The 12,970-nt window shown below is 40.2% G+C and overlaps 1 protein-coding gene across 2 annotated transcripts in view; it reads right to left on the bottom strand.

Moving 5' to 3' along the window:
• The window catches only part of LOC131950000 (dual 3',5'-cyclic-AMP and -GMP phosphodiesterase 11), a 178,726-nt gene that overhangs the window by 34,930 nt on the left and 130,826 nt on the right, over positions 1-12,970 (bottom strand). For both annotated transcript variants that reach the window (XM_059311994.1, XM_059311993.1), the window contains exon 3: positions 8,723-8,812. In XM_059311994.1, coding sequence (XP_059167977.1) covers positions 8,723-8,812 — 90 coding nt within the window. The remainder of the gene's footprint in view (positions 1-8,722; positions 8,813-12,970) is intronic.

Consider the following 12,970-nt stretch of genomic DNA (forward strand, 5'->3'; position numbering starts at 1 on the left):
GGGCGCTTTTAGGCTAAATAAAATAGCAAAATTACACAGGATTCTGAGTAAACAACCTTTAGCTCTCAGAAAGAAACGAATTGTACTGTGCATTGTATAATTGTGTAACATTTTTAAAAAAGTTAGTTACGTTAAAAACCGCTCTACAAACTTTGTCCAAGATGGTTGTGATGAGTGTGTGTGGGGGTGGGGGTGCTTTTTTCGCTAACAAAAATCGCAAGTATTTGTACTGGATTGGTGAGTAGATAACTCTCTTAACACTTAGTAAAGAAACCAAGTGTATTAACGCGTAATGTACAATTTCAATAGCCAGTTTTGTTATAAAAAAAGACGCGACTTGTTCTTTGTAAGATTCTTACGATTCTCTCAACTTCAACGTGAGAGATCAGATACTTTTGATTTGATTGATTGCATTACATCTTACCTGGATCACTGAACTATATTAAAGAGAAATAAATATCACGGATTCTTGAATCCCTAAGCCACTAACCACCACTTTTTTCCATGCTCTTATTTCATTCTCCACTGTCTGTAATCTAGCTCCAAGCCATACAGTAAAAGAGACCACATTTAGTTATAGATCCTGATTGAATTTTTTTGACAATGCATTTGAATTCTACATTTTCTCAGAGTGTTAAAACGCGTTTTATTGCTGCTGATTATAATCAGAACGTCATGGGCTATCATTAAATTGATTGTTACTGCTTCTTCAATCAATACAATTAGTTCTGCATTTGTTGTTGACGTTGTGCGAGCAGTGTTTCTTCCAGACTTTTTTTCTCCGGGGGGGGGGGGGGGCACTTGAAATTTTCGGGGGGGGGGGCGGTAGACTTTCTTCGGGGGGGGGGCGGACACTGTTAAAAGTATATATTTTCTATATATAAATTATATAAATTTCATTTCGTTCGGGGGGGGGGGGGCGTAAAAAAAATTTCCGGGGGCTTCGCCCCCCCCCCCCCCCTGAAAAGATGCCTGGAAGAAACTGTGTGCGAGAAGGCAGGGCAAATCTGCGAAATCCAAGACTACGAGCTGTTAACATCCGTTGGATTCCAGTTTGTTTTCTCTAGCTTGTTTTGTCATACCATCAACCAATCAACGAAATACCCATGTCGTATTCCAATGTGAACAATAAATATTTCTGATAACTTCTTCTTGTATGTCACTTGTGTGTCCTTACTCTAACAAACTTCGAATCCAACTATGTACCATATCACAACAGAGATCGTTCAAAACTAGAACATAAAAGGCTGGTCTAAACATATTAGCGTTAGCTACAAACTACCCTCTAACACAGATCAGGCTTATTTTTTTTTACTGACATTACTAATCTTTCGCAAAAAAAGTTAAACGCATCTTAATGGGAATTAAATTGTCGTAAAGTTTTAAGGAATGAAAATCATACAATGTAATTAAAAAACCTTGTCCGGACTGTAGCATACACGCTTACACACACGCTTACACACACAAATACACTCTTACCCACACACAAGCTTATATATAAACACACTATCACACACATAATTATACACACACACACACACATATTTGTGGTCAAGACATTGGGGAGGTGTAGTCAAGATAAGGAAGAGGTGTGGTCAAGACATGGGAGGGGTGTGGTTAAGACATGAGACAGGTGTGGTCAAGACATGGAAGAGGTGTGGTCAAGACATGGAAAAGGTGTGGTCAAGACTTGGGAGAGGTGTGGTCAAGACTTGGGAGAGGTGTGGTCAAGACATGGAGAGGCGTGGTCAACATATAGGAGAGGTGTGGTCAAGACATGGGAGAGGCGTGGTCAAGATATAGGAGAGGTGTGGTCAAGATATAGGAGAGGTGTGGTCAAGACATGGAAGAGGTGTGGTCAAGACTTGGGAGAGGTGTGGTCAGGACATGGGAGGGGTGTGGTTAAGACATGAGACAGGTGTGGTCAAGACATGGAAGAGGTGTGGTCAAGACATGGAAGAGGTGTGGTCAAGACTTGGGAGAGGTGTGGTCGAGACTTGGGAGAGGTGTGGTCAAGACTTGGGAGAGGTGTAGTCAAGACATGGAGAGGCGTGGTCGAGACATGGGAGGGGTGTGGTTAAGACATGAGACAGGTGTGGTCAAGACATGGAAGAGGTGTGGTTAAGACATAGGAGAGATGTGGTCAAGATATAGGAGATAATATGCACGTGGCATGTATATGTATACATCTATATATAGTGACAACCATTGTATCTATTGCATTGATGTTAAAATAACATAATATGTTTACAAAATATAAAAAAAAGTAATTTTACAAGCCATAAGAATTTTTTTTAAATAACGAAATTAAAATTTTAAAGCAACATTGAGCATTCAAATTTGTTGAAATGTGTAATTCAGTCCTTATATGTCGTTTTCAACAATATCAATAATAGTTCGATGATATAAATATCAGCTCTACTTTCATCATCAAAAATTGTAGGTTAACACGTTTTTAACACTCAACAAAGCTCTAAACTTCTTCACCAGACTCGACACACGCATCAGGTGTTTGATTACTGCGTTCAACTCGCTACTTGAGGTGTTTAGATGACAACTGATATCAAGTTCGCCGACAGATTTATATTTTTTGTAGATGTAGAAGATAAAGTTTTTTTTTTTAAATGTTGTGTTTAGCCTGGCTTACAAAAGTGCACACTTTAATTCAAACAAATATATTAATCTCGGGGCTAATATCTTTAAATTTCATCCCATTTAATTTTTTTTAGATTTTTTTTGTTCTTTAGAGATTAAACTCGAACATATTTTTTCAGTTATACATACATATATATATATATATATATATATATATATATATATATATATATATATATATATATATATATATATATATATATATATATATATATATATATATATATATATATATATATATATATATATATGTATATATATGTGTGTGTGTATTATCATGCATGCACATACACTCGAACGAGCAGACATATATCATATCATACTTTCTGCGCTAGACAAGTATATTATAGTTTATTATACATTTTCTGACAGTAGTGAGATCCATGTGTGAGGTATGGTCCAGGTATTCAGCTGACTGGTGCCAAGATATATCATGTGTTACCTCTGTCTGAGCTGATGTTTTGGGTTTCTGACACATTGTTGTTGTTGGTATGTCACGGTGTTCCGTAGCTTGTACAACCCTTTTTTCCCACTTCCTACACTACTTGTGTGGGCAGGAATAGCAAGAAGATTTTTAACAGGAACAAAATATGGGTCGGGGACTTCCCTTAGGAGTTAACCCCCCTCCACTCTTACAGTGACGCCTATGAGCATGCGTCACTGTGGTCGGCCATTTCTTAATTAATAGCACCTACTGTCCAACTAGTTGTTAAATATGTCTTCATTTGCCAGTATGTCGTCACAGTATGTCGTCACAGTATGTCGTCACAGTATGTCGTCACTGACCAGTATGTCGTCACTGACCAGTATGTCGTCACTGACCAGTATGTCGTCACAGTATGTCGTCACTGACCAGTATGTCGTCACAGTATGTCGTCACTGACCAGTATGTCGTCACTGACCAGTATGTCGTCACTGACCAGTATGTCGTCACAGTATGTCGTCACTGACCAGTATGTCGTCACTGACCAGTATGTCGTCACTGACCAGTATGTCGTCATTGGTCAGTATGTCGTCACTGACCAGTATGTCGTCACTGACCAGTATGTCGTCACTGACCAGTATGTCGTCATTGGTCAGTATGTCGTCACTGGTCAGTATGTCGTCATTGACCAGTATAATCTCCTTACTTGTTAGGACTTCCTGACCTATTCAACTTATAACAGTGTTTCCCCATCATCTCTATCACCCCCCACCCCCCATCCACACACACGAATGCGTCAGACCCACACTAACAAAAGTATTCCAATGTCACTTTCTGAACGACATTTTCAAAAACCGCATCACAACATCACACCCCATAACAGCTGTTATTTACTCACATAAAACAAAACAAAAAAGCACCGTCCTTCACCTTGCGCGCGGACTAATGGAGAGTAATGTCGCATCCAATAATGGCGTCACAGACGGGGTGTCTAAATTTAGACGGCCTTGCTGGAAATGGTGAGACAAATATCAACACGGAGCCCAGGGTGACCGGAACCGGAAGTGTCCGAGAGATAAACAGATCAAGGAAGTCGTTAGACAACTGTGTACGGGAGAAATGTTCTGGCATTGGGAATTTTTAGTGTGTACACAGATTATAGAATTTTGTGTACACGTGAAAAAAACACTACAAATAAGATCAAGGAATAAATAAAAACCTCACTACAAAAAAGATTCAGAAATAAATACAAACAGCACCCCAAAGGCCATTAAGAAATAAATTCAAACCTGTCTATAAAAAGGTCAAGAAATAAATAAAAACCTCACTATAAAGAAGATCAAGAAATAAATAAAAACCTCACTATAAAGAAGATCAAGAAATAAACAAAAACCTCACTACAAAGATCAAGAAATAAATAAAAAACCTCACTACAAAGATCAAGAAATAAATAAAAACAGCACCCACAATACAAAAACACACAAAAGACTTACATTATTGGAATTAAAAAATAAATACATCAAATAACTCATTTTTTTTTAACATTAACAAAGAATCAAGAAAAAAACCGGAGACATAAAAATAGATGAATTACATTATAAAACCTATCACAAAGACTACCCTGAACAATGACCGGAAACAGGTTTTTATTACACGTCTGCGTCTGACAACTACAACGATCGCCCCTAAAGATGGCCGCCGACTGAGAAAACGTTGAGGCATAGACCAACAATTAAACAATGTCGTAAAATTTTATCCCCCTAGTGGTATGAAATAATCGACCGGTTTTTTATTAACTCGGAAATTACGGGGGTTTTTTTTTTCATCTTTGGCAGGTGTAATTAATTGCCGTGCACTTCAAAGGTGATAAACAGCAGTTATAGGTTACCTGCGCGTGACGTCATTCGGCCGAGCGGAGTAAACTGTGGACAGGTGTTTTCCTGTGAGAGACCCAAACCCCGGGTCTAATTCGATCACACAATTTACTCGAGGTGTTATTTGCTTGCTCAATTTTTGCTTAATTGGTGGCTATTTTTAGAGAATTTTGAAAACAATATATCTTAATAACATGTGGGTTTATTTTTCTGTTTGATAAATTTAAACTGTGGCCTTTTTTTAGAGAATTTAGAAAACAATATATCTTAAAAACACGTGGGTTTATTTTTCTGTGATTAGATATTTTAAACTGTGGCTATTTTTAGAGATTTAAAAAAATATATTTTGATAATATGTGGGTTTATTTATGTGTTGTATTTTACTCGCTCTTGGATCCGTTCTATATCCGGGTGAGAAGTAAAGTACCACCCTCCTCCACACCCCCACCATAAACAAAAACACACACACACACCTTTCGTTTAAATGAAAAGTGTTTTGCTTCTGCAGATTTCCGCAAAGATTTTCACAATGTGCTGGTTTATAAGTTAAATTCCACACGTTGCGATATTAAAAATTTGTTGATTTCAACCTGCTACTATGTTTCAGTTTTAAAAAAATGTATTTCTTAACATTAAAATACTAGGTATACACTTTCAACGTTAAGGAATATATTTATAATCTTCACGCGGATTTTTAAAAAAAAAAAAAAGACTTGCTGAACTTCGGGACTGGGCTTCGGAAACCGTACCCGAAACAGTTATTTTTGTTTTTGTTTGTTTTTAAGTAAAACTACGCCTACAGATGTGTAACTTGCCTCGAGTTACGACCTCCCCCCCCCCCCCCCCCCCCCCACCCATGAAACACTAACCAGCTCAACAGAAGAGCTCCCATAACGCCCTATTGTTCCCAATATTCAAATCCTTTTCTGAGCCCCACAAAAAAAAAAAAGGTTCTATGCCAGCATTAAAAGCTTGGATATCGATAAGGTGTTTTGCAACTTTTTTTTTTACCCCCATTGGCAACTGAAACCATTTTAGAATGTTCTGACGTCACATGAGTTTTTTAAAAGCTTGTAGAGAGAGTTGTTTGGAAGAATATTTTTAAGTCATTAAACACCGCTTTTCTTTGTGCGTCTCTCACCACACGGAATAGCCATTAACGCTAAGCACAGGAAGTAGTGGGTGTTTTTTTTTTAAAGATTTGCTGCATTTGGGTGTTTGGTATTGAATGGTTCTCGTGTATTTTAAAATCATTTTCCCTGTATTTGGTTCCGAATATTTTCTGTATATTTTATATTAAGTCATTTTCTGTGTATAGGGTTCCGAATATTTTCTGTATATATTATATGAAGTAATTTTCCGTGTATTTGGTATCGAGTATATCTCGAGTAATTTGAATCAAATAATTTTTCCGTGTATTATGTAATCGAAAAACTATTGTCCTTGTATTTTCTATAGAACTTTTATTTTCGATACCTTTTACATTGAACGATCAGTGTGCTTGTATTTCTTATCGAAGAGTTTTCCAAGTATTTTGTCACGAATAACTTTTTGAGTGTTAGATATTGATGAAAGTGGTAAAACAATTGTCCACGTATACAGTATTGAAACGTGTTCCATGTATATTGCATATTCGCTGTATATAGTGTGAAAGTATTTTCCTTATATTTATTATCGCAGTTTTTTTTTTCATTGATTTGGCGTCGAAGAATGTTCCGTTTATTTTTAATCAAAGAATGTTCTATTTACTTTGAGTGTATTAGGTAACGAAAACATGTTCATAGCCTGAAAAAGTTCGTAGGCCGAAAAGTTCGTAACTGAAATGTTCGTAATCTGAAATGTTCGTTGCCGAAAAGTTCGTAACCGAAATGTTCGTAAGCTGAAACGTTCTTAATCAAAATGTTCGTAAGTCGAAAACTTCGTAACATGATAAGTTGTAAACTCCAAGGTTCGTAATCTATAAATTTAACATCAGGTAAAGATTCCTTGCCTCGGATATACTTATTACCCGCCCTTTGCCTGTCACGTAAAAACCGATGTCAGATAATTACTTCCCCTGAATTTTAATTATCTCCCTTCCTCGTTAATCAGCGCCAGTGCCGGTTCCACCACAAACAACTAGCAGAGACGTCAATCAAGCTTCGCGCATGCTCGACGCGTGACACGGAGTCTGATGACGCGTCACTGACGCGAATACAAAAATGTTAGACCGCTGACTTCGAGGACAGGGTGTGTTCGCTGAGTCCGCGTCACAAGCTCGAATGTTTGCGGACTCGAGTCACTAGCCGACTCCGCATCACAAGCTTGAAAATAGGGGGGAGGGGGTGATTTTGTAGGCGTGGTCTTGACTTTCTGGTAATGATGTGACTGGGACTATCAAGAAATGACTTACAGAATGCTAATAAGGAGTTTTCAGATTAATTTACGATTAGATGAAGATATTACTTAATTGGTGGAACTGTGACTTATCTGATACAACTGTGACTTATCTGGTACAACTGTGACTTATCTGGTACAACTGTGACTTAAGTGGTACAACTGTGACTTAAGTGGTACAACTGTTACTGAAGTGGTACAACTGTGACTTAAGTGGTACAACTGTGACTTAAGTGGTACAACTGTTACTGAAGTGGTACAACTGTGACTTAAGTGGTACAACTGTGACTTAAGTGGTACAACTGTTACTGAAGTGGTACAACTGTTACTGAAGTGGTACAACTGTGACTTAAGTAGTACAACTGTTACTGAAGTGGTACAACTGTGACTTAAGTGGTACAACTGTGACTTAAGTGGTACAACTGTGACTTATCTGGTAGAAATGTGACTTATGTGGTACAACTGTTACTGAAGTGATACAACTGTGACTTATCTGATACAACTGTGACTTATCTGATACAACTGTGACTTATCTGATACAACTGTGACTGAAGTGGTACAACTGTTACTGAAGTGGTACAACTGTGACTTAAGTGGTACAACTGTTACTGAAGTGGTACAACTGTGACTTAAGTGGTACAACTGTGACTTATCTGGTACAACTGTGACTTATGTGGTACAACTGTTACTGAAGTGACACAACTGTGACTTATCTGATACAACTGTGACGTATGTGGTACAACTGTGACTTATGTGGTACAACTGTTACTGAAGTGGTACAACTGTGACTTAAGTGGTACAACTGTGACTTATGTGGTACATCTGTTACTGAAGTGGTACAACTGTTACTGAAGTGGTACAACTGTGACTTAAGTGGTACAACTGTGACTGAAGTGGTACAACTGTTACTGAAGTGGTACAACTGTGACTTAAGTGGTACAACTGTGACTTAAGTGGTACAACTGTGACTTAAGTGGTACAACTGTTACTGAAGTGGTACAACTGTGACTTAAGTGGTACAACTGTTACTGAAGTGGTACAACTGTTACTGAAGTGGTACAACTGTTACTGAAGTGGTACAACTGTGACTGAAGTGGTACAACTGTGACTGAAGTGGTACAACTGTTACTGAAGTGGTACAACTGTGACTTAAGTGGTACAACTGTTACTGAAGTGGTACAACTGTGACTTAAGTGGTACAACTGTGACTTAAGTGGTACAACTGTTACTGAAGTGGTACAACTGTTACTGAAGTGGTACAACTGTGACTTAAGTGATACAACTGTTACTGAAGTGGTACAACTGTGACTTATCTGGTACAACTGTGACTTATCTGATACAACTGTGACTTATCTGATACAACCGTGACTTTAGTGGTACAACCATGACTTACTTGGTTTCGACGATTCTCTAAGAGCGATCTCTCGTACAACTGAGCGTTCTTCAGACCGATGCCACAGAAAGCCAAATAGGAAGCAAACACCTGGAAAAAAAAATTAAAAAAATAATACATCTCAAATGTCCAACCGGTATTTAAAAAAAAAAAAAACTTTACTTTTCAGAAGTACGCCGAGCGTCCTCAAGAGTCTTACGGCCAAAAACCAATCAAACTATAGAAGGGATTTGAACGCGAGCAAGAAATCCTCGCCTGTCATCGCTCACAGTGTACACTCGGCGGTGTCCTTTCTCTGCAGAACTGCGCCGCGCGCGTCACTTCCGGTGTAAACAATCGCATAATCACTTGAGCCATGTGCTCTGTCAACGTGTCTAGTCGATCTGGAATCCTGGAATCCGGTGTTCTATATTGGATGAACCCCCCCCCCCCCTCTTTTCCACTCCCCCCCCCCCACTTTTAACCCCCTTTCTCCCTACCCATACTTGTACAAAATGTTAAAGAAAAAGAAAAGACAACCTAGCATGATAGAATTTGGTTTCTCTAAAGTGTTATCTCCCTTTCCGTTTTTTTTAGCGGACAACTCTTGACAAGTGGTAAACAAATTTTGTTTGGATAAATTAATTCGTTTTTGAACGGCCTTGTTTTGACTCAAATTCTGGTTGTTGTCAGAGACTTACAACTTACAGCTGGTTATGACATTCTGGCACGTCTGTTTGGTGTTCAAATGGTGGTTGGTGTTGGGTTCGTGATATGTGAAATGTGATGTGTGAACAGTGAAGGGTGGACTCTGATATGTGAATTGTGATATCTACAGATATTGCACAATGCTACATAAATTGTGTATTGCAAAATCTCTCTAAGCAGTGCTATAAAATGCTGTGTTACATATAGTGGATTAATTAGGATATTGCACAAATCCATAAAATGGTGGATTAGATTTTGTATCTAAGGAAGTTACGCAATGCTATAAAAAGGGTTGTGTTACATATCGTGTATAAGGATGTTGCACGATGCTATAAAAATGCTGTGCTACATATTGTGTATAAGGATGTTGCACAATGCAAGAAATCTTTGTGCTACTCGCTAAGCCATATGTTACACACTATTTTACAAAAACTTTTATGTCCCACAAAGAAAGTAATGATCGCCATTAAAAAAAAATTGTCCTTTAATACAGCTGGTTCAAAGCGTGCGACAATGATGTAATTATTTTCTTCTCTTTAATGGTTTTTAATCTTTTTTCTCTTTGCGCTAAACGACTTAGGCAAAGAACTCAATATCTGTACTAGTGATATAATGCAATATCTGTACTAGGGATATAATTCAATATCTGTACTAGTGATATAATTCAATATCTGTACTAGAGATATAACTCAATATCTGTACTAGTGATATAACTCAATATCTTTACTAGTGGTATAACCAGATACCTGTACTACTTATCTAGCTCACTGACTGAACTTCTAACGTAACTCACCAACTTAACTTGTGACCTAACTTACTGACTGTACCAGCGACCTAACTATTATCTCTACCTGAATGTAACTTTGACTTAAGTTACTGACGCAGGCATTAGTCAAACCATGTTTTGGAATAATTTTTATGTCTGGGTACGACACACTAGAGTAACACACACTTGAGTACCACACACTAGAGTATCACACACTAGAGTACTCACACTAGAGTCCCACACACTAGAGAACCACACACTAGAGTACCACACACTAGAGTACCACACACTAGAGTACCACACACTAAAGTACCACAAACTAAAGTACCATACACTAGAGTACGATACACTAGAGTACGATACACTAGAGTACGATACACTAGAGTACCACACACTAGAGTACCACACACTAGAGTACCACACACTAGAGTACCACACACTAGAGTACCACACACTAGAGTACCACACACTAGAGTACCACACACTAGCCGGGCGTGAACCTAACATCAGCTGTGGTGTCATGACATACTCTGGTGTCATGACATACTATGGTGTCATGACATACTCTGGTGTCATGACATACTCTGGTGTCATGGCCATCTGTGGTGTCATGACATACTCTGGTGTCATGACATACTCTGGTGTCATGACATACTCTGGTGTCATACTCTGGTGTCATTACATAATCTGGTGTCATGACATACTCTGGTGTCATGACATAATCTGGTGTCATGACATACTCTGGTGTCATGACATACTCTGGTGTCATGACATACTCTGGTGTCAATACATACTCTGGTGTCATACTCTGGTGTCATTACATAATCTGGTGTCATGACATACTCTGGTGTCATACTCTGGTGTCATGACATACTCTGGTGTCATGACATACTCTGGTGTCATGACAAACTATGGTGTCATGACATACTCTGGTGTCATGACAAACTATGGTGTCATGACATACTCTGGTGTCATGACATACTCTGGTGTCATGACATACTCTGGTGTCATGACATACTCTGGTGTCATGACATACTCTGGTGTCATGGCCATCTATGGTGTCATGACATACTCTGGTGTCATGACATACTCTGGTGTCATGACATACTCTGGTGTCATGACATACTCTGGTGTCATGACATACTCTGGTGTCATGGCCATCTATGGTGTCATGACATACTCTGGTGTCATGACATACTCTGGTGTCATGACATACTCTGGTGTCATGACATACTCTGGTGTCATGACATACTCTGGTGTCATGGCCATCTATGGTGTCATGACATCCTCTGGTGTCATGACATACTCTGGTGTCATGGCCATCTATGGTGTCATGACATACTCTGGTGTCATGACATACTCTGGTGTCATGACATACTCTGGTGTCATGACATACTCTGGTGTCATGACATACTCTGGTGTCATGACATACTCTGGTGTCATGACATACTCTGGTGTCATGACATACTCTGGTGTCATACTCTGGTGTCATGACATACTCTGGTGTCATGACATACTCTGGTGTCATGACATACTCTGGTGTCATGACATACTCTGGTGTCATGACATACTCTGGTGTCATGACATACTCTGGTGTCATGACATACTCTGGTGTCATGACATACTCTGGTGTCATGACATACTCTCATGACATACTCTAGTGTCATGACATAATCTGGTGTTACCACCAGCTGTGGTGTCATGACACTATCCACCAAACACTACACACTCGCCCGCTGAAGCCCATCAGCCGTCATCTTGAGGTCGACCAGCGGATCGTTCGCCTGATGTCCCGTGTGCCGGAAGTGGCTAATGACTCGGGTCACGGATCTGTCATCGTCGTCTCAGGCCCAGATCCAAACCAGAAATGGGAGAATCGATACCGCCCTAAACGTTCCGGTCACGCCAATCGGATGTGCATTTTGTTTTGAAAAAGGGCGGTCAGCTACAGTCTTAGGGCGGTCAGCTACAGTCTTAGGGCGGTCAGCTACAGTCTTAGGGCGGTCAGCTACAGTCTTAGGGCGGTCAGCTACAGTCTTAGGGCGGTCAGCTACAGTCTTAGGGCGGTCAGCTACAGTCTTAGGGCGGTCAGCTACAGTCTTAGGGCGGTCAGCTACAGTCTTAGGGCGGTCAGCTACAGTCTTAGGGCGGTCAGCTACAGTCTTAGGGCGGTCAGCTACAGTCTTAGGGCGGTCAGCTACAGTCTTAGGGCGGTCAGCTACAGTCTTAGGGCGGTCAGCTACAGTCTTAGGGCGGTCAGCTACAGTCTTAGGGCGGTCAGCTACAGTCTTAGGGCGGTCAGCTACAGTCTTAGGGCGGTCAGCTACAGTCTTAGGGCGGTCAGCTACAGTCTTAGGGCGGTCAGCTACAGTCTTAGGGCGGTCAGCTACAGTCTTAGGGCGGTCAGCTACAGTCTTAGGGCGGTCAGCTACAGTCTTAGGGCGGTCAGCTACAGTACTAGAGCGGTCAGCTACAGTCTTAGGGCGGTCAGCTACAGTCTTAGGGCGGTCAGCTACAGTCTTAGGGCGGTCAGCTACAGTCTTAGGGCGGTCAGCTACAGTCTTAGGGCGGTCAGCTACAGTCTTAGGGCGGTCAGCTACAGTCTTAGGGCGGTCAGCTACAGTCTTAGGGCGGTCAGCTACAGTCTTAGAGCGGTCAGCTACAGTCTTAGAGCGGTCAGCTACAGTCTTAGGGCGGTCAGCTACAGTCTTAGGGCGGTCAGCTACAGTCTTAGGGCGGTCAGCTACAGTCTTAGGGCGGTCAGCTACAGTCTTAGGGCGGTCAGCTACAGTCTT

This window comes from Physella acuta, unplaced genomic scaffold (assembly GCF_028476545.2).
Source record: "Physella acuta isolate Inbredline_101_S28 unplaced genomic scaffold, ASM2847654v3 ptg000727l, whole genome shotgun sequence".
NCBI lineage: Eukaryota > Metazoa > Mollusca > Gastropoda > Physidae > Physella > Physella acuta.